Below are 24646 nucleotides of genomic sequence, written 5' to 3'. Positions count from 1 at the left end.
CAATTTGCGACGATTTGTTTTGGATACGACGCACGGGGAATCGAACGAATGCAAAATGGAGTACGACTGTCGGTCAAACAGCGCTTTAAGACGCTCTCTTTATCTCTCTCTCTCCTCTTCACCTCTCTTTCTTTCACCCACAGCCGTTAAAACCATGGAGGGGCTGAAATAACCAACTCGCATGCAGGTTTGTAATTTTATGGCTGACTTTTTCCAAAGATCATTCAAATAAAACGTCTCTAAAAGTAACCATTTGCACAAGAAAACGTATTACCATCGATTTAAGTTAAAAAAAACTGTGTATGAAAGAAAGAGAGCACTGTAGTTCGCATCGGAGCTGCATCAACTTTTGACAGTCCGTCATCGTCGTAGACGTCAGTTCAAAATAGTAGTTACTTAGGTGAAACGTCGTCCATATTTTCCCATGTCCATAGTTTTTTATGCAATTTAGGTGTATCAGTTGATGATACAAAGTTATAGTGTTTAACCATGATTCTATTTACGGCTTTTACTGGATTTTTGAATTAATGAATAGATTTCTTCTCAAATCTCCGGGTTCAATCTTATGGGTTCAGTGCATTTCATTCAAGGATCGGATCGAACTCGAAGGTGCGAAATTCCCAACACTATTCGGCGGTGGTAGCAAAATAAGACAAATTCTTGCTGCCGCTACGAAAAATTGTTTCTACAAGCTTTGAAACTATCCATAAGTTGAGAAACCATTGCGACCGTAGCACACGAGTGCCGTCGTCCTGTTCCTTATATTTTCCAACAAAGTTTCGCGTTATTTACCCGTTCGTAGGTGATTTGGGCGTAAACCGGCTAGCTGTACAAGCTCTCTACCTACCAGTGTCATGGAGGCAGGCGAAGCTCAACTATTATTCGAATTACGAAATATTGGGTGAGACATCGGTATAAACGTGGGCATGTTCTAGCATAAATTATTAATGCACGCTCATCTATTGTCCCTAGGTACGATGGTCCGTTCCTGGATCAAAACTATGCATCCACAGCAATCTTAGCCGGCCCACAGAGTGGCGAATTTCAGGATGTCGTCATTTGGTTGACGGAAGAAATACGTGTGCTAGGTAAGCTGGACGAACGTGTCGGCAAAAGTGACGATTGCAGTTCGTTCATTCTTGAGCTGTCCGCCTTCTTGAAGGAGTTGACGTGTCCCTACACTAATCTAACCTCGGGCCATGTGTCGGATCGTTTGCAAACGCTCGAGTCGAAGCTGTTGCTGTTGGATTACCTTATAAATGAGCTGATGGCGTTCAAAATGCTCGAGTCTTTAAAACCGAAGGAAAAGTCTAACGTAATCACGCTGCACGAGTCACCGACCGCAGCGGCGCTGAAGGACATTTGCATTACGCTGGGAATGGGAAAACCGCCCAATAACGTTCCACCGAAGGCACTGTTTGAACGGATAAACACCAGCCTGGACGAGGTGATCCGGAAGGCGGGGGAAAATCGTCTCAGCAAACCCCTGTTTAACCCGAAACAACGGTTGACTGCCGAGCAGTGGGCAAAGCTGGAGCGTATGCAGAAAGACCTCGACGATGAGTATGACCTGCGTCGGAAGATGCTACTGACGCGACTCGACGTGACCATCCAGAGTTTCAAATGGTCGAGCCGCATCAAGGGCAAGGAGAATCTTATTTCTGAGCGTTACGCGGAAAAACGAAAAACTCTCGACACACTCGAGGTGGGCGGTCGTGATACAGATGTGGCCGCACTGCTAGCGGCTAGAGAGACACTTGCCATCATCGAGAAAACGAGTAGCGCCTCGGTGCGAAAGAACACCAAAAGTAAAATACAGCGTCATATTATCGGGCGTGTCCCGGATCGCGGAGGACGTGCCTACGAACACAAAGCACCACCGCTCGAAATGCCCTCCTGGCAAAAGGAACGCAGCACGGGGGGTGGTGGAGGCGGCGGTGGTGGTGGTCGTGGTGGATTTGGCGGTGGCAGGGTAGGTAAAAAGAAATCGAAACACCGATAAGTATGGCGGTATAGTTTTTTGTTTTGTTTTTTATTTTAACTAAAACATACATTTACCAACACGCGATTGGTGGATGCAATTTAGTAGATATTGTAGTTTTTTTTCTTTTATTGTTTGGACAATTAACTTTTGTATGTAAGTTCTTTGAGAAAACCAAAGTAATGAGTATTTTAGAAAATATTCTGGTTGGTATAGTTCATTTAATTCGATCTAACCATGGAGCTTCCCGTAGACAATGAAATGTGCTTTTGAATATTGGAGGCAGGCTTACGATGGGATTATGCTGCTTGCATCTTTTCTTATTCATTTGCTTTTTAATATTACGTCTATCATGGTATGACTTTTAATAGAGGGTACTGTTTTTTACTACAGAATACTAGTATCCATCAGCCATGACAGTTTTGTTATCGCTTATCTATCCCGTTTTTCACTGCATTTCAAGTTGACAATTACAAATGATAAGCGTTGACAACGCCAACGCTCTGAATATCTATGCGTTAACGAGTTTTATTTGAAATACAAAATACCTTTTTTAAATGAATCCGTTAATACATTTTGCATTCTTTTTACCATCATACAGCATGTAACTGTACGTAAAGTATCCGTGATTACAAATAACTCTGTTCCTTATGCTTTACAATTCTTATGTTTTTTTTTATCGGTGGTTCAATATCCGAATATTCTTCTAATGATTTAAATTTTCTATGTGCTTTCCTCAGGATGTTGGTGTATGTAAAAAAGATAGAATGACTAAATTAGTGTACGATATGATAAACTTCCAACGATAATATTCTTTACGTTCTTGCATTATTTTCTAATCCCAGGGAGGTCGTGGCGGAGGCGGAAACGCTGGTGGTGGCGGGGGATACCAACAGCAGCACCAGCATCAGCCACAGCACCAGCAGCAGTCAAACTACTCTAACAAAGGCTTCAATCAAGGTGGTGGTCAGAGCTACCACCAAGGCGGTCGTGGCGGATACAATCAAGGAGGAGCTGGTGGAAATGGCGTTGGCGGTTTCCATGGGGGCGGCGGCAGTCACAATCAAAACCGAGGAAGTCGTGTTCAAGGAGGGTGGTCACAACCGCAGCAAGGTAAAAGTCATTGGCCGGCTTTTGAGTAAGATTTCCGTTGTATTGACATCTCATTTGTTCTGGACATTTTTAGATTACAATCACAGTGGCTACGGGTCGAGCTCGAGCCGCAGCAGCTATAGTGGAAGCGACCAGTATAGCAATAGTTCCGGTGGAAACCGCAGCAACTACGGTGATCACCACCGTGGTAGTGGTGGCGGATACAGTGATCGCGGAGGAAACTATGGTGGTGGAGACCGTGGAGGATACGGTGATCGTGGTGGAGGCTCTGGTTATGGCGACAATCGCAACAACTACGATAACGAGTACAACAATCGCGGGGGTGGTCGCGGCGGTGGTGGTCGCTCAAACTACAATCGGGGTGGCGGTGGCCGACGTTAAAATACCAACTAGCATGTCTTCTAACAACGATTCTCATCTACGTTCCCCGTGCATTTTCGTTTTCCTTTGTAGAGTACGTTAAGTCACGTGCGTAATTTAAAAGTTCCTTTTGAACTGAAACCGTTCACTGATTGAGTAAAGTAGAGATCAGAGATGTCACCTTTTGATTTGCATAAAGCTGCAGTTTGAATCGCAACTTTAGCATTAAATAAAGATGTTACGGTCATGTAATGAAAACTTATTGGCATTTTATTTTATTTCCATCAGTGTTTAACGAGCAACGGTCATTACATAATATCATTTCAAAATGACACTAAAACCGTTTCCACAGGGATAAAACGTCAAAATGAAACAAATGTAAACAATACAGCGTACGGTTTTAGTGGTGTTTGCTGATAAACAAAGCTCTCCGGCGGAATAACTTGTGTGAAAAATAATAAAATGACTACTAAAATCGATCAAAAGGAGTACTTGAAGAAATATCTTTCCAACGACAAAGATAAAAAGAAGAAGAAGAAAAAGGAGAAGAAATCCGTGGGAAAGGCAAAGTAAGTGAGACGCTCGTTGCAGGATGGCATATGCTACATTTCAGGTTTGCGTTGAATTTGTTTCACTCATCTCGTTCTTACAGCGTACGGATCATCGATGATGATTTGGATTTATCAAAACTCCAGAGCATACAAGAAGACGAGGTAGATATGTTCGGCCTTGGGGAAGAGGCACCCCAGGTGGTTGGAATCATAGACGAGCGGCCGCCAGAGATGCGTGCCAAGGAGGACTTTGGCAGCAACAAGTGGAAAGTGATAGCATCAACTGATGGGTTCGATACAACGCTAGAGGTGAAAGATGTTAGCAGACGTCAGGTTGGTCCGGAGATGAGTTTCAACATCGGTGATTCGAAGATCTCGACTAACCCCAGCGGCTCTGGTAGGAGAAACCGGAAAGATTCCGATGAAAGTCCTCCACGTAGGAAGCACGATTCCGATGAAAGTCCTCCTCGAAGAAAGCTGCACGACATCGGACAATCTAGAAAAGGCGTACGGCGGGATGATTCTGATGAAAGTCCTCCCAGAAAATCAAAGCATTCTGCGATGGTTAGCAAAACAAATCGACACAGCAATCGAGACGATTCGGACAACAGTCCGCCGAGAAAACCTCGAAAGCATGATTCGGAAACAAGTTCCTCCAGAAGGCATCGCGCTGAAGAGAAACAGTCTGAACGAAGCAGACTTCGTCAGGATTCAGACGAAAGTCCACCAAGAAGGCAGCGAAATCAGGAAAATAAATCAGAACGAGGTAGACAACGTCAGGATTCAGACGAAAGTCCACCAAGAAGGCAGCGCCATCAGGAAAATAAATCAGAACAAAAGAGACTACGTCAGGATTCAGATGAAAGTCCACCAAGAAGACAGCGTAATGAGGAACGAGGGAGACAGCGCCAGGATTCAGATGAAAGCCCGCCTAGAAGGCAGCGTGCGGAGGGACAAAAGTCGGAACGAAGCAGACATCGTCAAGATTTAGGTAAAAGTCCTCCCAGACAACAGTGGACAGAGGCAACGAAATCGGAACGAAACAAACAGCGTCAGGATTCGGATGAAAGCCCTCCAAGGCGTCACTCCGAGAAAGATTCGGACAAAAGACGACCCAGGAACCCGGATGATGATAAAAAACGAGGGGGAAGATCATCTCCTGTTCGCAATCAGCGAAGCGATTCTGATGAAAACCCTAGACAGAGAAATAGAGGTGACAAACCTTCATCCAGAGGTCCAAGAAATAGGCATTATTCCGACGAAAGCCCACCCCGACGGGGAGAGTCCAAGCAGAAGCCAAGCAATTCACATCGTGAAATCGAAAAAAACGTTCAGCGCAGTCGTGGTGGACGCAGAGATTCAGATGAAAGTCCTCCAAGGCGTAAACGGCGTGAATCACCGGAAGCTCCGACTCGCAAGAGTGCTAAAAACCTTGCCCGTGGAAATTCACCCGGTCCGTCGGTGCGCGTGAGGCAGGAAAATAATCGTTCCGATTCGGATGTCTCTCCACCGAGGCGGCCGACAAGATCTGATCGCCGTGATTCAGCCGAAAGTTCTCCGAGACGAAGACGTGGTACGTCCCGTGTCCATCCACCGGTGCGCATAAAGGAGGAACCATCGAGTGATGATGAATCGGTTCCGCGGGATGGCGCCAACGTAAGGATGACTAAGACACTTGAAGGGAAACAAGCCGGACTGCAGGACGCGAAGACGTTGCGCGAGGAAAACGAAATGCACAGACGTCGGGAGCAGGAAGCGTTCGATCAGCTGCGGGAAGAACACAGCGGACGTTTCGCGGAGACGGTGGTACGACAAAAATCGGGCCGTCGAAAGGACATCGAGAAGGAGCTACGTGAAGAGTTTGAAAAGCGTAAACATGAGGAAAAAAAGAAGGAAATCTACACCCGCTGGGGGAAGGGGTAAGTTTTCTTTTGTTTTCTATTTCGATAACGAGAATGTGAAAGTGCAACTCGTTCTTTTCTGATTTTAGAGTGAAGCAGGTGGAAGAATACAACACACGGTTGCAGGAGGCTGCCCAAGAGATGGATAAACCCTTGGCCCGCTACGCCGACGATAAGGATCTCGATAACCACTTAAAGCAACAGGAGCGCGACGGTGATCCGATGCTGGAATACTTGCGTAGCAAGAGGAAGGAAGAAAATAGGAAGGCAGGGATACCGGAAAAGCCCACGTATCAGGGTGCGTTCCCCGATAATCGTTTCGGCATAAGACCGGGCTACCGGTGGGATGGTGTGGATCGATCGAACGGATTCGAGAAGCGCTGGTTCGAGACGACGAGCAAGAAAAAGGCCACTGAGGAAGAAGCTTACAAGTACAGCGTGGAAGATATGTGAACGGGTTGGCTGGAGGATGATTTTGTTTACAGTGGGACATCAAATAAATGGCACCATCTTTCTTTCAATATGGTTTTATGTACAAAAAATATGTCTTCTGGACGTTTTGGATTTGTTGCAACAAAAATGATACACACATCCATATCTATTGGGATTTAAAGCTCAATGTAGTAATGCATTTATTTTGCCTATTGACAGTATTACATTCATGGCGGTGACGGTGACAATTGTCCTCCACGTCCGTGCACCATCTTACGATCGGATCTGCTCGCAGCTGATTGGATACGGTAGTGTGAGATAAGAAGGGTCATTCCGATATTTGCCTGCATTACTTCTTATTTACTTTTCGGACAGATTCCGGCGCGTGGGTAAAAAGATGGAGAGAAATCCATTGTCTTTCAAACCAGGGTGTTGAAATGGCTGTCGTGCAACCATGGCAACGTACCGACGATTATTTCCTTTCTTCGGAACGGATCGTCATGAACTTTTGAACAAGTTTTTGCGTACAGGATTTTAACCGTTTTAAAATGGTAATGTGCGACCGTCTTAGGAAAATGTCAGAATATCCTTTTCGAGTCCGTTATAGAATAATGCTTTCATTCAAAAAACAACCGAGAGAAGCGGAAAGGTCCGCTCGCCGTTCTGGAGTAAAATGAAAATGATGACACGGACAATGATCGGAGGTGCCGTAACGATGCGGCTACGGAGTTATCGGTTTGATTTTTGAGACTTGGTTTGTTTACGATTATTGTTGAATAGAAATGAGTTCACCGCAGGCGGGATGGCCGTATGGTAGTTTAAATTTTCTTTTTCAAAGTGTTGCAATAGTTAGCTTAAAGATTATTCTATGGGTTCTTTTACTGGTCTTTCTCGTTTTGGTTTTTGTTTTATCTTTTTATTTCTGTCTCGATTGAACCATATCTTTAACCTACCGCTACACGAACGCTCCCTTGCCCGAATGTCGTTTCCGTTTGTGTTGTCATTCTTCCGATATTTTTCTTCCGTTGTTCTATGGAGCGGCCGGCAGGATACTCTAACATGGTCACGCAGTAATTCTTAGCACTCTCGCGCGGTTTCGCACATAAGCATGTGCCACGCAGAAGGAGGAGCTAGTGTTCTATCCATTAGGTTTGATTCTCTATTTTATTATATGTACTCGATTCGATAAAATCGATAAAATTTATAAAATCATAACAAGTGCAGTATTCGCTCGTTCGGGTGGTTGCCGTTTGTTTGCTTTCTGCTAGTTTGCTACTATCGTCAAACGTTCACCAAATATGCGATACTCGGCGTGGCTGCAGCACGGCACTGCAGCTGTTGTGGCGGCATTAGCAGCAGAAGGAGCAAAAGTAGCAACGTCGAATAGGAATGTCGTGGGTGAGGGTGGGGACCTCGAAAAACCAAAGCTCCCTGCCGGTTCCCGGCGTAGGGCAACGGCGCCCATCGAGCTCGCTCTCCGGCAGCGCTTAATTTTCATTCTCCTTCGGAATGTCCTTGCGCACCTTGTGCCCGCGGAACGAGGCCTGAATTTTGCTAGCCGCCTTGTGCAGCTCCGGATCGTCCATGTCGATATCGAGCTCCTCGGCCACCTGGAAGCAAGGGGTACAATAGAATACTAGGTTAAAACTCGTCGTTTCTGCTTCGTGACGGCGTCGCTTACCTTTTTGGTGATCTCATCAATGTCGACTTCCTTCTTCTCGTCCTCGCCTTTAGCTCCACCGGTCTTCCTGGACATGTGGCCACGGAAGCTGGCCTGGATGCGGGTTGCCGCGTGAGTCAGTTCTGCAAGGATACATCAATCATCGACACAAAAAGAGAAAGAGAGATGATCAGAAAAAAATCATGCAAAATTCGATTTAGGGTCGTTTCAAATGGAACAGAATTGATTGCAAGGCATTCGCCAACGGTCCAACGATGGTTCGGGAAATATTTCCATCCCCAGCCCGTCTGGCCAGGCAGTTTTCCCCGCTTAGTGGCCTGTTTTTAGACGCAAACAAAAAAGGAAAATTCACCGAATGAAATATCGTTAAATCAATTTTCATTTCCATTTGATAGATCTCCCGATGGAAATTTCATTACGATCGAACATTACATCGTGTCGACCACGTGCTACTGCTTCTATTTTGAGACCTTCCTGCACTCGCCGGGCGGTGCATTGTTTGATGAACTGCAACTTCAAAACCTGCAATTCAAATCATTTGATAAAAAATCGAAATTCATCATCTGAGCTCGACCGCAATTTTTGTGTGCCATTTTTTTACCATTCTTGATAACTGCAGCTCATGAAGTAATTACATCTAGCTGGTGAAATTGTCATTTTTTAAATTGGGGCAGTAGTATTAGTTGTTAACTTGTTGAAAAATGTAGTGAAATAGATTAGGATAAAATAAAAATAACCGCAAATAAAGCTTGTTTAACTAGTGAATGGTTAGCTTTCTCAAGGATGCATTTATTTAGTAAATTGAGGTCAGAGGAAAGTTTAATATTTTCAAAAGTTGATAAATCAATACACATACAAGAAATATTGAGATCAACAAATTTATGTGGAAGACATATAAATATGGAGTTTTGTTATGAAGTATTAGTTTTCCCTTGAATGAATCATTATTGCAACGCTTTCTTTGAAATCCCTTTGACAAAAGCATTTGCTTCAATGAACGGTTAAAAACGACACTGAGCCAAGGTTTCCTTTTAAAACCCATGTTCCATGGAAACATTGTCTGGCATTTTGTACGTACATGTGCGATGTGCGATGGTACATACCGCCACCGCACAATGGAAGCTGCGACCGAACACTTGTTACCCCACGAGCCGGGTAACGATGGCTCGTTAAGCGTTTCCAATCGCTTCTCCAATTTCCACTTATTGATCACACAAACGACAACATCAAGAACGTCAACTGAAAAGCACACTAACGTACAGACGGGTGCGCCATTTCGAACCTCCCCCACAGACAATCGAATCGGAGCAACCGAAAGCACTTGCCACCGTGTGCGTCAGCTCGTCTTTATGCGTACAATAAGGGGCCGGGATTATTTGAAAAGCGCTTTTAACGGTCGGTCACCGCGCGAAGACGGTTCCAATTTGAGGGGTTCGGTAAGAAACCGAACCGGCTGAAGTGAACATATTTTGCACGATATCAAAACCAACGGTTTCCTCGGTGTAGCTATGGCTAAAGAATGTCGTTAAAAACCGAATGCGGCAGTGTTGGTTTCTTTTTAGTTTATGAAATTTATTGTAAATCAATAGTTTTCCACTTTTCATCCCATTTTGTAGGTGTAGTAAAACTGTTTTATAAATACGTAATTTTATTGAAAGCTATATTACTCCAAAGCCATACAAATTCTAGAGCAAAAAATAAATTTGTTGTGGGTAGTCACCCTTCAACTTCACTTAGTCTTTTTTCAGTTGTTTTTGAAGTTACGTTTGTACTCTTCTTGTGCATATATTTTAATAGACACTTATTCCAAAGTGAAACCGAAAAAAAAATCTATCGTACCCTGCTTTCCTTTCAGTACAAGAAAAAGTACTTGAGCGAAAAAGTCATTATTCAGGTTTATCAACTTTAAACGGAACATTTATTATTCGTAATGCTCTTTGTTTTCCGCACTCTGCTAAGATTCAGCAAAATTTCTATCGATTGTCTGGAGACACATTTAAAAAGTGAGAAAGAGGGAAATAAGGTGAGCAGAACGTACGATGCAACCCTAGGAAATGGTTTGTGTCTTAAAAACTGTTAAATATACGACCAGTGGACAATTTATTCGGTTGGTCAAAAAAGAGAGAGAAGACGATCGCTTTTTATAACAAAAAAGAGTCAAGAAGAATGCTTTCAACCAGACCAGAGTGGTATTGTGCTTTATCATTCACAGTCGTGTTTCAGAAGGTGGTGTCCTTCTGACGCGAAGAAGAAAGCCGTCTTCAAGTCTTTGGTTTGTTTCCTTCCAGCGATTTTTTTCGGTGTGTTGAGCTTGTATCGGTGGGTTTGATTTTTTGTTCGCACTGCCATCGGTTGAATGCTTGACGGTACGGCATGGAAATTAGGTTTTCTACCATCGAGAAAACGTCCCGAAACAGTCCCCTTTCACAACAGCATTCGGTGTCGTTTCTCTTTAAGTGCGCTTTGTCCGGTTGGTGGTACACTTTCTTGTCCACTTGTGGCCACGGTGTGTGTGAGTGATCCGGTGTGTTGCGCAGACGAGAAATTTAGGGCTCCGAAATTCCGCACTTGGGCACGCTAAATCTGCCCTCAAAATGTCACCGCCGAAGTTTCTTGGAAGATGAACTGAGAACAATGTTGGTGCGGGAACCGAATAAAATGTCCCCAGGCCTAAACGTGTTACAAATGTTCGCTTCTAATGGCCCACTTTTTCTACGTCGAAATATTGCATCGGGGCAAGTGTGTGTTTGTGTGTGCACAAGGAATGCGGTAAAAGTCGCCAGCGAACTAACCGAAACCGATTCCCGCAAAACTGGCAACTCAATTGCGGGCTTTACATAAATTTCACTTTGGTGGAAAAGTTTGCTTCTACCGGCTGTTGATTAAAACTTTCAAATACATTAAATGCCATGCGGATCCGCATGGTTGGGTTTTACTCGTCACTGCTGCTAAACGGTTTTCCCTTTTTCTGTTTTATAAAGCGGAAGTCGAACGCGGACTCTAAGAGTAAAGTAAAAATAATTAGATTTTTCCGAATTGAGTGGAAAAAAGTAACGCAATTTATTTATACTAACGAGGAGCTGAAATCGATTTATTGAAAGAGAGATTCGATTTATTTGATGTATCACATAATTTGATCATATAAAATAGTATAACATTGATATTTTCTTTTAAAAAAACTTTTTGCTTCAAGCTTCGTTTTAGAAATAAAATTTAAAATTACAATTGAATTTGAAATAAAATTTAAAATTACAAAACTACAATACGGCCTGGCCGTCCAAATATATATATAAAAAAATACAAATATATATATAAAAAAAATTAAAAAAATTTAAAATAAATGTTAAAGCTTTCCTCACAATGTATTGCTTTAGTGATAGTTTTTCATGAGAACCGTTGATCTAAATTCTTTCAATTACGATAAGATATAATTAACTTTTTGCACAAATAACTGAAATTTTAGATATTTATTCTGATGCTTTATGTCGTCTATAAAAGCCCTCTTACGATAAAATAATATGTGTACAAACCACCAGGCGCCTCCATTAATAGTGGCAAGAGAGTTGGTTATTAAATTTAACGACAAATTATCCAGCGAAAAGGTATAAATCATTGATTGGAATGCTGCGCATTGTCTGTTGGAGCAGTTATGTGAAATTGTTTCGTTTCCTCAAGAGAATTCTCTCGCAGGAAAAACCTGATCCTTGAACCTGATTAATGGTCACGTACGTGATATTTCATTCCGTCATTGCCGTGTACCTTTATCGCACGCCACTTTGGACAGAAATTCGGTAGCAAATGCATACTTTAATATTATATTGTTCTGAAATGCATCAGTTCTTTACGGTTTGATAAAAAAAAAACATCTTTTTTCCAAAATTTTCAACCGTACCCTTCCCCAGCTTCACATAGTTTACGAGGGACTTGAAAAACTAATGATGCCGTACACACTAAAGGCCCAAATTCGATGAAAATTGGTACTGTTAGCTCAAATGATTGGCTCGTAACGTATCGATTGGGGTGCGATAAAAGGCGATGCCGGCGAAACATGAAAAACGTTGAGTGAAGGAGAGAAACATGAACACCTGAAAGTAGCTGCGAAGTTTATCGGCAATGGCGGGATTGCACGTCATTTCCGAATCTTTGCTTGGTTTATGAGGATTAAATTTCCTCGTTGCTGAACGGCATGGTATACTGTTTCCTTTCGAAATCCTTGTCATTGCTTTTCTTTTTTTCGCTCCCCCTCTGCTGACAGTTTCGCTTTTCTTTTCGTGGGCATAGTTGGAGGTACAGGCGTTTGGAAACCACGCGTAGCATTGAATGGTGAAAGCTTTACCATCCAGCGGCACGAACGGCTGGTGCGAAAGGCGAGTGAGTGAATCGAAATTAAATATTTACAATCGAGTGTAGGCACGTTCTGGTTTCCGACTGGTGGAAAGCCTATCCCGGACCGAGGCCGAACCGGGATGAATGTTTTATTTACGGATTCGAATGCGCTTCTTCGTTACTTTGAACAGGGCTAGGCGAGCCGAAGTAAGAATGAGGAGACGAGACCATGGTGATCAAGGATATGGGTGATAGTTTGTTGTGAAAGGATTGTTGGAAATCTGGACGATAACGATGAAGCTATCGGGCAGGAATGGTTTCGCCGGAAAATGGTCTGATGTGTGCGGTTTGTATTTGGTTTGTGATGAGGATATAACGAAAAGTTTTTGTGGAGAATGGGTTGGAAAATGAAATTTAAAAAATGATTTAGAAAAAGTAATATTAATAACAAGGGTATAATGTTAGTTACTTTATTTTATTCAAACTGAACCTTATTCCATACTTTGTTATTTGAGTTATCACTTCAAGTTTTCATTGTGCTTTACTTCCTCTACAATGTTCAATGACTTAGCAATAACTAGCCCTGAAAGGTTATGAGGCAAATATAAATAGTTATCTTGTAGTGTATGGCACAATAAATCAAGCTCCATTGCACTATGCACCCCATCAAAACGGGTGGAAATAATTTGAAGGAAATATTTACCTTCCAATTCATTGCCTACGAATGGCACAATCTATTCATGGCGACCCATAGGGACTCATGTTTATGCAACTATCGTGTTTTTTTGCTGCATCCTAATGACGATGCGATGGATGCGGATATTTCATAAACAACCCTGAAGGCTCCAGAGCGAAGAAAGTACCCAACCAACCGGAATGCGTTGATAATAAGGCCTACAATTGAATTGCGCTACTAACGGCAGGGGAAAATGTTTCTTTTGCACCCTTAAAACCGGCTACTGGTCGTTACGGTGCGCCACGTTGCCACGTCGGTAGGTGGCTAGTTTTCGGCATTCCCCGACCTGGAAGCACTATCGTCTCCGGCATGAAGCTCAAGCATTGTTTGGTAGCCATTTCAGTTCGGTCGGTGGAGGATTTTCAATTAACTGTGTCGCAAGACATCGCCAATCTGTGGGCGGTACCGGGGCAGGTCGGGGAAGGAGGAGGAAAAGTTTTTTAATCTTGTCTGCTCGTCGAGATAAACTTGAAAGTTCACAAGTGCCAAAGCGAAGTTTACTCAGAAGGATGTCGTCTGTTGCGCAAGATGTTGGTAGGGGCGAGGAGGATGAAAGTGGCAATCATTTCCCTATATTCCGATGCTAAGGAATGTTTGCTATGCCATCTAGGGAAAATCTGTATTGATCGTGTTGAGCAAATGAGTTTGATGTACTCTCAGATGATGGGGATTGTAAGAATTATCAGAGTTCCCATTTTTAAAAGATCATTTCCGCCAATTCAAAGTTTAAAATTTTGGGATGATAGTTATAAAATTCAATCCAGAAAAATACCGTTAACAATAGTGTTTGTTTGACCCTCCCACAGTTTTGCCCAACGTTGACTCAGGCAAGCTGTTGGAATTTGTACTGCTTTGTTCGAGCCTGGCTCGGGCAGTATTTTTACCGCACGTTTTGTTTCTATTTTCAATGCGCTTTGTTTATTTTGAGTACACCTGCTTCGAAAGCACGTTCTTATATGTTTGAAAATGTTCATCCATTAATTTTTCACTAATCGATGCAATTAAACCAATGTTTTACCTGTTATTGGCAGTTGATTGCTGATCACAATCACAAATGACACGTATGGTAGAACAAAAATATTAGCATAGCTCCTTGCAGACTGATCATCATTTGATTAGTAAAATCCTAAAATTTTTAAAAACAAATATTTGTTTCTTCTGCTTTAGGCAAAACTTTTTTTCTTTGAGACATTTTGTCGAATTGGCAGGAAGGTGAAACGATTAAACTTTAAACAATTAAAAATGTACAAACCACAAGGCGCCTCCATCAAGGAGGGTACAGTTTTTCTGGCGAAAAATGCTGCTGTAACGCAATATTTTATCAATTACACCAAAGATAGTCAAATCATGTTACAAAAGCTCCAACAGTCAATCGAATTAACTAACCAATCATCAAATAAATCAGGTTAATAAATTTACCGTTCGCTACCGAAGCAAGATCGGTCGGCCTTCAGCAAGTCCGATTCTCCCAACCAATGTAAGCCGACTGGAGAAGGAAACCAAAACCAGTGAGTGCTAAGTTCATCGATTTTGTGCGTGAAATGTGAAAATTTACCACCGAAAAAGGAAACATCGAACGGTTGCTAACCTCAAACTCTAAGCTACGCAAGCTGGTGGGCAATCGCTGGCAGATAGCACACCACAACCCAAACCGGGGCGGGGAAGAACAATAAACAACTAAAAACAATCGGAAAAATAACCAACAGCAACGGAACAATGCGGCCGCTTGCTCCTGGCCGGAAGGCTGGCCGTAATTCCTTTAAGCCCCAAACTTCGGAAATGCGTAGCGCGGATTTATTTATTTATCGGTGTGTTATTCGGTTAGTCCGTTCAGCATTCCAATCCAATGTTGCTCTCGTGCGATCGGAAGGGCGGATTTGTCGGAAATTTTGCAAAGAAACGATGGGAAGTGAGGGAAAAAATAAAAATCATTCCTGCAGGCGTATAAACCGGAACGCCATCCGAACGGAACGCACTCGCCCCGGGGGTGTGTGGTACATGTTACCACCGGTAGGTAGTAGGGTAAATAAATAATTCTAAAATCCAAAATTTAATGATACCGACCCGCGTTGGCATCAGGGAATGGCCGGCGGTGGGCATGGATGGAGCCGATACGGAAGACTACCGAATTACGGGCTTCGGATCGGATCGTAAAGTTTGATTAGTACAATGGTACATTTTACGGTTGGATGGATAAAGTTCTTGTCTTATCGCTTCATTATTTTTCCTTTTTCTTTGTGAGCTTAAACCCGAACACAGCACGGATGAGCCGACCATCCAATTAACGGCTCCAGCATCCGACTCACCCGTACGCGCTTGAAAATTGATTTTCACTTCGTGCCACCATCGAGATCGGTATCGTTTTCTTTCGATTTTCATAAAATAGCTTATTAATCTACCGAGGCAAAACCGTGAACCACTCCACCACGCATTCCTTCCAGCGCGGGACAAGGAGTGTAAAAGCTCTTATTCTTTGCGCCCCTTTAACTTTCATCACGAGTGTTAATTAGAGTGGCGCTGACGTAGCCTCAAAGGAATATCAGATACAATCAGAGGGCTATACTGCGGCACTAGTTGACTTTTCGGAAGGAAGATTAATATTTGGCCCAGTGTGTACGACGTATACAGTGTGCGTCAATATTTATCTTTGGGGGGGATTTGGTTGACGGGAGTATGAAATGCGAGGTTGATGGGCCGTTGTTTATATTGTTGAATGATAATTTATTGAAATTAATTTGATAGGAAATTGATTAGCATATTCTGCATATTCTTCGCGTGAAAACTAATGACTGTGATTTACAAAATAAGATTGATATAAAAAAACTAGCAAATGTCAAGCACATTGAATCGTCAAACTATTTAAACTTATTCATTCCGTAATGAAAATTGTTTTGAAGTAGATTGTTTTGCCTAATAATATTTTTTTATTATTATTGCAATATAGTTGCTAGCAAAGTGTCGCTTTCAGTGCTTGAAAAAAGTCACTTTACCTTTATTATGCACAAGTATTCAATTTCCAACTTTCCATATGACAATTGAAACCCAAGTATTCAATTTCCAACTTTCCATATGACAATTGAAACCCGTATAGAACACAAATACCCGTCTACCCCCCGTATAAACCCGTGTTCAACTTTCACTTCAGAAAAACTAAATTTCAAACATTCCTTAAAACAACATAATTTTTATGCTCATTCTTATCAATCGTCAAACGTTCACAAAATCATTCTAATTGCAAGGAAATATCATAGTAATTTTTTTCCACTTCAATGTTTCACATTGTCTTAAAAACTACCTACCTTCAAAGCGTTTGCTTATAGTGCTTGGATATCATAGCCTAGCGTACTTTCTAAAATAATTGCCAGAGATTTATTTTACATAAAAAAGGCAGCAGTTTTTGGAAAAATAAAATAATAAAATTAAATATAATTATTAAAAATATGAAATTATATGGAGTCACTTTACTATTTTGTTTTCATCGTTTAAGTTCAAAACAAAAAAGTATGAAATAGATTTAGGTTATGAGGTTAGTTTTGTATTCATAAAAATTCGTTTTGTTGAGCCATTCTGGTGAAACAACTCAAAAACAACAACAACAATGCAATTAACATTTCTCAAACATCAGAAGAGTGCTTGCTCATACAACAATTACACCTTCCGACGAACAACACCGAAAGTGTAATCAAATTTTATTTCCTTCCCCAAAAACTTTCACGGGCAACTTTGCGAAAGTTTTCCGAAGAAATCTTACGCTAATTGCAGCACAAGTCTATGGAGAATACTCACGTTTCGATGAGTTTCACGGTCGGTAATCATCCTATCATGGACAAGGCTGTCTCCTTTGTCATTCTGTTTATATCTTTGCTCTTTCCCTTTTCCTCTCTCGCGTCATCAGAGCCCTGCCCTCCCGTTGGTCTTCGTGACAAATGACTTAAGATTTGCTTAATATTTCACTCGCTAGCGTTAACTGTCACTTCCCGCGAATCCAACAAACACTGGCCCCGAGCAACGCAGTGAAAATGCGAAAACAACCCAACACCCAAAACCACTCGAAGGGTCGGTTTCCGCGTGCCGTGGGGAAGGTTGGTTTCTTGGTTCAAGGATTCTCGTTGCCATGATTAAATGATTAAATTTTTAAGAGCTCCCTTCGCGGTCACCCGGGTTTTGCCATCGACCGATGGGCATCCCACTGAAATGGGGAAGATGTCGGAGCTGTCTGAGTTATGTGCTGGTGAAGGTGCATTCGCGCCCCGCGGAGCTCTGAATGTTTTGTGGTGGAGGTTAAGTTTTGTTTGCACTCGAGGGTTCCGTAGTTCGTGTCGATGTTTGTGTGTGTGTGGTCGGCTACCTGGATCTGGTCACGATTGCATATCACATTTAATTAAGGTATAAAGCACTTCTGTGACAGCACAGTCGCTTGTGTACACTTTGAGAGCGACTGGCTGACGGCCGGGAATAAATGGTTATATTGTCTTTGATTAATGTACTCTTGTACTGAGAGAGACACCTGATCTGTAATTTATTTAGCAATAAAAACCCAACTTGGCAAATCTTTATCTGTTTTGTTGTTGGAAATCGTTTAAGTTTTTTAACACCAAACATAAAACCTAGACGCGCAGGTAATCTGCCGTTAGTCTCACTGTGCAGTTCGCGAGCAATGATCGCACTGTTCGACATGGCCCGGTGTCTCTTCCGGGACTTACAGTCCACTGGGTAAACATTTACCTGCAGGTTTCTTGCTACCCGCTTTGCCACGTGCGTAGTACTTGGCGGCCTTTTTAGTGCACGTGCTGTTTATCGTTACCGCTAGCGCGAGTACAGCGAACCCTCTTATATTTGCCGCAGGAGCCTAAAAGCGTCCCACGAGAGTATACTTCCTTCTCGCGATGTGTTTGTGCGGAAGATACTTTCACTTTTTTTTATTTCACCAAACAGCGGAGGCTTCGTGTTTACCAGAGTGTGGCAAAGAGGCGCACAATTAAGATACCAGTACAGTAGAGTCGTTCACGATTATGGGAACAGTGAACTGTTTTTTCCCCGAGAAATGTTTCGGTAATATTAATGGTTCGCATAAAAAAATAAAAGCAATGAAACGGGCGCAAACTTTGCTTTTATTTTGTTTGCCCAGAACAAAAGCTTCTTGGAGCATTGTGTCAGGGCAAACTACCAAGAAATAAACGGAATGGGAAAAATAAAATAAAAATGTGAAAGAAGATTAAAAATGAGGATAAGATAATCGCCAGGATAAATTGGATCAGTTGCACCATCGGAACTTTCCCATGCACTTGTCAAACTTTGTACAACAAATCGTGTTTATCTATTTTTTAATGAAGGATTTCGTTCAACAAAAGCGAAACAACTCGTCCCATAATTTTATACTATTAAGTACGGAAAACTAAGTAGACGAAGAATGAAAAATGGACCGCTCGATGCCAATCGCACCCGGAAGTGTCAGCCTGAAGGACGACTATCATATTTCATCCTAGCGTAGCAATATCAAATTGAAAACTGCTCGCTTGACAGTGCCAGAAAAGCGCGAGCAGAAGTTCAAACGGACATAATGAACTACAAGAGAGTCGGTCCGGCCCAAGCCTTCTGGGCGTAGGTCTTTGGGGGAAAAGCAAAGCACAAAAAAATCCAAACGAATTTCCATCGCGGAGTCGATTCTGGTGAAGGTCGGTGGGAAAAGTTGTCTAGAGCAGAAGTTTTTAATTTTCCACTTTTTTGGACGATTTTGGGGCTCGGTCCACTCGACGGTCATTATCTATTCAGAGGGTTAGCCTGTAAATTGTTTTTGCTCGGTGTTTCATAATTTTATCCCGTGCCATTCGGCTTTGGATGCTGAAATGTTTCTCTTTTTTTTTAGGAAGCAGTTTTCAATTGCTCTACTGATTGGTTAATTGGTGTGAATCTGAAAGTGACTTTCGGAATATTAAACAATACGTTGAAGGTCTTGAACTAAATCTCTTTCAGATATTCTCATTCCAGAACAGCAAAAATGATGCCTGTAGGTATGTATCCAATGTTGTTAAAAATTTCGGTTGATTCAAGATTGATACGGATGTTCAAGAAGATCACACGATTGTCAGAATAAATTTTACCACACCGGTAAATGCAGATTGGGAGCAAAAGTTGATTTATGCAGCTGGCACGCAAACCGATTGCGGCCGATTTGTGGTACCCGAAAACGTAAACATACGGACGCGGTGTGCCTCGCGTTGGCAAGGATCAGTGTCGAAGATGGAATTTGGTTAAATAAACACTTTCCATTCGACACTTTTACGAGGTGGTCTCGCGTGTGCGTGTTGCGGTGCAATGCTTTGCTGTGGTGTGAAATTATATATGGCGAACGGCAATATCCAAAACCCCCAAGGGATGTTGAATATATTATCTGAAACACACACCCAACATGCTCCGTTTTGGTTGGCTGGTGGTTGCATTACGACGATTTGGCATTTCACACACGCCGAAAATCGGTCGAGATTGATAAACGTGACGAGTGTTGATTTTCATCGAAAGCATGTAAATTTTGTGCCACAATTTCGTTGATGGTTTTCATGTAAAAAAAACGGAATTCATATCCGTTTGCGGTGATCAAATGGAAGGAGGAAGGAGCTTTTGTTAAGCACGATTCGTAGTCGTTGAAATATGGAAAACAAATTAAAAGTGTTGTGTAATGTTCATAAATCACGAAACGGTCACGTATTGCATATTGAAAAGAAATAATTCATCAATGTTTGAATCTCTAGGTAATGGCATGTTCATTCCAAATTCGTCTCTCAATACTTTGGATTTAACTTTAAATTACGTTTCTTCGTAATTTTGGTAAAACCAGTTAATATTTACAAATATAGTGTATACAAAATATGAAACAATACACACCGAATGTTTTTGCATGATCTTAGATTCATACTATTAATACTAAAAAAGTAAAATTCACTTTGTTGCATTGGCTGCCATTTGTGGTACTTATTTTTAATTCCACTTGAGATTTAAGCCGGCCGTACTTTTGCACCCCCCAAGAGGTCCTTTATTATTGGTTCCTGTTTTGCTTTAGCCTTTCCAATTTCTAGCGGTACATTTTATAGCAAATATATCATGGACTGTTCAATGAAAAACCAGGAATCCGATTAGTTTCCTATTGAAACGTACTCTTTGCCAAACATTAAGTACAAATATTTCTCGCATTTAACAATATGAAACTTTTGCATCGATCAGAAAACACACAAAAATGTGAAACAGCATTGTAAAAAGAAAAGAAAAGATAAGAAGAAACTCAATTGTGGCTGCAGCTGCAAAAGCTCACGCGTGCAGCGAAAGTAGGCGATTTTCTGCATTCAAATCACCACTTTAGCGCTATTTATATCATTTGCTGAGCTGATTAAAACTGTTTTTACTGGGAAACTTGCACCGCAAACACACAGTGCAACGCTGGCGAAAGGGAAACCTCGGGCGGAGCGAACTGTTTGTACGGTACCGCAAAGCAAAACAGAAAGAAAGGCGCTTTCCACAGATCGCCTAGCGCCCGGGTAGCGTCTGCCATCGGAAAACTTTGTTGCTGGCTGCTCCATACGGAGCGCCATCGTCGTGTCAAGTTGCCACATGTGCCCCCCGTGCACGCGCCCCCAGATGAATAATGAAAGCAAAACAGTACCAAACGGACGGTCAACGCGAAAGTGGTTGGGAAAAGGGGTTTTTCTGAGAAAAGCAGTGCCATGTGTGGTTGGATGCTGTCTTGGTTTTCGACGCGTTTTGCAATGAAGAAAAAAATTAAGAAATAGAAAGGAGGTAATTTTGAGTTTCGCTATTCCTCCAGCCCAAAACAAATACTACTCCACTCTCCCTGTGTTTATTCAGTGTTTGAGTTCTAGTGCACCGGAAAGCTCATTTTTATTTCAAACGCGCCAAGGTATGAGGTACCGTCAGAAATGAAATTTTGTTTGCGCGATGGCGTATCTAGGTCAACTGAAGCCAATGCTAACCCACTAGCAAACCGCATTATTATCATGGTGTTCGTTCGTTCATTTGTTTGTTTGTACGGTTTGAGATGTCGTTTTCAGCAATTATTCTTTCTTTGTGTTTTGCATACAAAACGAATTACTCCTAAAGAAGGTACGACGGTGGTGATTGTGCAGGGAAAGGGAAAGTTTACGATCAGGCTCCGCGAAACGTGACTTTCGTGGGTTTGTGTTTTTCCCTCGGTTTTTGCTTAGTGGCAAATTAGGGAATAAGTTTTTTTTATTGTTTATGTATGATCTTTGTGCTTTTTATTTAACTAGAGAAGTACTGACATTTGCAGCCTAATTATAAATTGGCAAAAGGACCCCAAGCCATCATACTCAGTTGATTTCCGTAGGCTTAAGTTGGGCCTGTTGTTTTCGGATCGTTTGACGATCGTTTGTGGTGTTATTGTATCTTTTGTTGCGTCATGTCATGTCGCACAATAGTTTCCCAGAGTATGCTATTGTCAGTGTTAAACCATCGCAATAGGAAAGCCATAGGTCTGCGACTGCAATGGGCAGATGAGCATTATGCAAAACCGAAGCCAACCGAGATGGAAAACAAATGAAACAAATTGGAAAAGCGGGTACGCGGTGCATTGTTATAACCGGTCGTCTGTTAAACGGGGCAAAGACGATAGCGGGTGCTTTATGCTCTGCATTCGAGTGGTGGAAACGGAATTGCATCGAATCGCATAGCAATAGACACTCCTCTACTACAATGCTTGTGCAGCAGTGTAAAGGTAGCTTTAGGGTTTTGAAATTGTTCCCTCTCGAAAGGATAAAGTTTCATAGGGAGGTGAACAAAAACGCTCTGCTGGAACCGAAACGTACGTACGTACGTATGAACGTGCGGACTGGTTTTGCCAAGTGGGCTGCTGACAAGGCGACGACGAAACCAATTTATTAACGGCGGGTTTTCCAGCGTGCGGTGTGCACTACTTAGTGTGCGCATTCTGCAGATGCCAGCGGGCAAGTTTGCTGCAGAAAGAAGCTTTCACCCGGTGCGGTGGGCGCGGGGGAAGGGGGCTGGATCAGGACGGCTAAGAGATCCGACACCGGTCGTTGAGTGGCTTTCAGGAAACTTTCCAAAAGCGCCGATGAAAACTGCTCGACGATAGTCGATAGCGAGAGTCTTTTGGGGGAAAATTTATCTTTCCCGCACGCAGAAGACTCGCCGCTTCGAGTCAGTTCATTCGCTGGGGAAGCTGTTGATAGAGTATATTTAATAGGGGTCAGTATTTTAAGCAGGTGAAAAGTTGCGGTTGCTACTGCAAGGGGGTGACGACCAGGGGAGTGTGCTCCGGACGTGAATTATTGTTTCTGCACATTATCAGCACATAAGCTAAAGAGATCAGTATCACTTTGTGAGAATAGATAGCTAGAGAAGTGATCAACGTTTAATAAATGACACCGTGTGCAGTTTCTGATGGTCAGGCAAAGATATACCGCCACCTAAATAAATAAGTAAGTTCAAATAGTTTTGAGAAATTGATGTGTATTAATTTCAAAGAACTCAGTATATTACAAGATATTAGAAAGATCTATAAAGAATAAATAAATCTTAGTCGCTTTCCATTATTATCGATTAATCACAATAACGTTTGCCGTAGTTAGTTTTGTCAGCTTTTCAGAGCTACAATATTTTACAGTACAGTGGGGGTTCTATAAAAGAAAGCAAAAGAGCAGTGCTCTTTGGCCTTTAAATAAGTTTAGTTTTTTTCTTTAACCTTTTCAGGACCATAAGTTATTCAAGACTAAAATTGACAATACAACACAATATTTTGGCTATTTGGGGTGTAAAATAAGAGAAAAACCTAGTAGTCTGTGTAGGTTTTTTTTTGTAAATTTCATGGGAAATATTTTTCCCTATGGACCATAACAGTAAATAAATGACGAGTATAGTTATGATATTGGAATTTCTTTTACTTGCTTTCCAAGTACGTTTGGGGGCAATTAAGTTGGATAGTTCTTTTTTGGTTTCTTTCTGAACGAATAATCAGAAAGACATTTGCCGCCTTTGACATAATGTTTCCTTTGATGTTTTGTTTCAAAAGTATCGTTTTCATTATAGTTGAACAAACAGTAACGAGTTTTGGGAAAAATATTTAATATACAGGCTGGCCCCGGTTTTCGTCAGCCTTGGTTTTCGTCGTTTGACAAATCGTTCGAAGCTGGTTTATAGTAGCGTACTTTGTTCTTTACTAATATGATTCAATGCATTTTGTATGACAGAGAATCCGAACATGGACTCATAAACAAGTGGTACAGGTTTTCTGCTTCAGACTACTTTGCTCAATAAAAATATCTTCCAATTGAAGCACTGAATGTATTATTGTTAACCTACACGGTATGGAAACCAAAGAAGTAAAACGGAATATAAAACGGTTGATGGTCATTGATTTGATGATAAAACACACAAACTTAGTTATAGTTTCAAGAACACCTTCATATCAACCACTAAAACTTCAGACGAGAATAATCATCACATCAAACGTTTGTTCTGTGTCAGTCAAGTCTTGAGTAGGTATTATAAACGTGAGAACTGTAGTCCACTAGCCTCGCTTTTCATCGCTGTCAAAGTCCCTTTAGGTGACGAAAACCGGGGCCAGCCTGTATATGAAAGGGTTAAGACTATTTTTATACTTTCAAGTAAAAAAAAACTATAATCCATTCCCAATGCGTTTTTCTGCAACAAAATTCAAAATTTTCATTTTAAAAAACAAAACTTGGTCATTGTTTTTTCAAATGAACATTACACCAAAACTGAACGAATCCTGGCATCTTCTTTATGAGCAAATAATAGCTACAATTTAAAGCCATCCACCATTAAACAAGGCCCTTCTGAGATGAAGCATGCCGATAGAGGAGAAATTAAAACAAGAAAAGTATAAATAGGAAACAATCGAAATAGCCAATTACCCGCGAGCTGATTGGCTATCGTGTGCTGCGCTGTTTTTTTTGTCTCTGCCTTCATTTGTGGGTGGATTACGGAATAAAAATAATCACCTTTCGCGAACGATACACCCAATCGTGTTTCCGTGTCGTTTTGTTTTCATCAGTTGTTTTTTTCCTTCGGTTCTGGAAAGCACGCCGCGCTTGACCGGAACTAATGATCATTCGTTCGTTTATTGTCTTCATCGTCCAGGGCATTCCAACGAAAACAGAAAGAAAAAGAACAGTTTTGCAGAAAAAAAGGAACCGTTCGTGATATCACACGGCAAGTGTTATTCTTGGTACGGAGGGAAAGTTATGAGCCAATTTGACGCTGCTTTGTTGCAACAATTATACACAATGGGGACCCCCATTTTGAGAAGGCATCGTGATTTGAAGTTATACGCGCCCAGTTGTCTGGTGTGTAGGAACAATGGCCTGAAAGCGATCCGTGCTTGCGCCACACCTTGAGGCTTCGGTGTCAGAGAGGCTCCATGGCCAGCGTCGAGGTACCAAACTGCGTACCTTTGGGAAAGTGGTCGAAAACCCCGGACTAAGGTGACTAAGCAGGGCCATAAGTTCTGCCGCTTTTATTATCCTTTATCAAGCCTTGGCCAATGTGTGGGGCATA

At 41.9% G+C, this 24646-nt stretch overlaps 3 protein-coding genes across 3 annotated transcripts in view; 2 read left to right on the top strand and 1 right to left on the bottom strand.

Moving 5' to 3' along the window:
* The first annotated feature begins 716 nt into the window (after window positions 1–716).
* On the top strand, window positions 717–3659 carry LOC131286422 (protein FAM98B). The gene is made up of 4 exons (XM_058315369.1): window positions 717–901; window positions 973–1972; window positions 2827–3094; window positions 3168–3659. The coding sequence occupies exons 1-4, from the start codon at window positions 855–857 to the stop codon at window positions 3473–3475; spliced, it is 1623 nt and encodes a 540-aa protein (XP_058171352.1). The 5' UTR covers window positions 717–854; the 3' UTR covers window positions 3476–3659.
* Window positions 3660–3881: 222 nt separating this feature from the next.
* LOC131286393 (BUD13 homolog) lies at window positions 3882–6432 on the top strand. The gene is made up of 3 exons (XM_058315340.1): window positions 3882–4023; window positions 4107–5924; window positions 5996–6432. The coding sequence occupies exons 1-3, from the start codon at window positions 3917–3919 to the stop codon at window positions 6357–6359; spliced, it is 2289 nt and encodes a 762-aa protein (XP_058171323.1). The 5' UTR covers window positions 3882–3916; the 3' UTR covers window positions 6360–6432.
* Window positions 6433–7066: 634 nt separating this feature from the next.
* The window catches only part of LOC131285526 (neuromodulin), a 58218-nt gene continuing 40638 nt past the window's right edge, over window positions 7067–24646 (bottom strand). The window contains exons 3-4 of the mRNA XM_058314383.1: window positions 8020–8141; window positions 7067–7948 (exon numbers count right to left, since the gene is read on the bottom strand). Coding sequence (XP_058170366.1) covers window positions 7826–7948; window positions 8020–8141 — 245 coding nt within the window. The 3' untranslated portion in view covers window positions 7067–7825. The remainder of the gene's footprint in view (window positions 7949–8019; window positions 8142–24646) is intronic.

The sequence above is a fragment of the Anopheles ziemanni genome, chromosome 3, assembly GCF_943734765.1.
Source record: "Anopheles ziemanni chromosome 3, idAnoZiCoDA_A2_x.2, whole genome shotgun sequence".
Lineage (NCBI taxonomy): Eukaryota > Metazoa > Arthropoda > Insecta > Diptera > Culicidae > Anopheles > Anopheles ziemanni.
The sequence above is the reverse complement of the archived record's forward strand: the minus strand, read 5'-3'. Positions and strand labels throughout refer to the sequence as shown.

Bases quoted from the DNA above. Each gene is read 5' to 3' on its own strand.
- LOC131286422 (XM_058315369.1), top strand. From the start codon at position 855: ATGGAGGCAGGCGAAGCTCAACTATTATTCGAATTACGAAATATTGG. The intron at 902-972 runs GTGAGACATCGG...TATTGTCCCTAG, and splicing joins TTCGAATTACGAAATATTGG to GTACGATGGTCCGTTCCTGG. The intron at 1,973-2,826 runs GTAGGTAAAAAG...TTCTAATCCCAG, and splicing joins GTGGATTTGGCGGTGGCAGG to GGAGGTCGTGGCGGAGGCGG.
- LOC131286393 (XM_058315340.1), top strand. From the start codon at position 3,917: ATGACTACTAAAATCGATCAAAAGGAGTACTTGAAGAAATATCTTTCC. The intron at 4,024-4,106 runs GTAAGTGAGACG...TCGTTCTTACAG, and splicing joins AAATCCGTGGGAAAGGCAAA to CGTACGGATCATCGATGATG. The intron at 5,925-5,995 runs GTAAGTTTTCTT...TTCTGATTTTAG, and splicing joins TACACCCGCTGGGGGAAGGG to AGTGAAGCAGGTGGAAGAAT.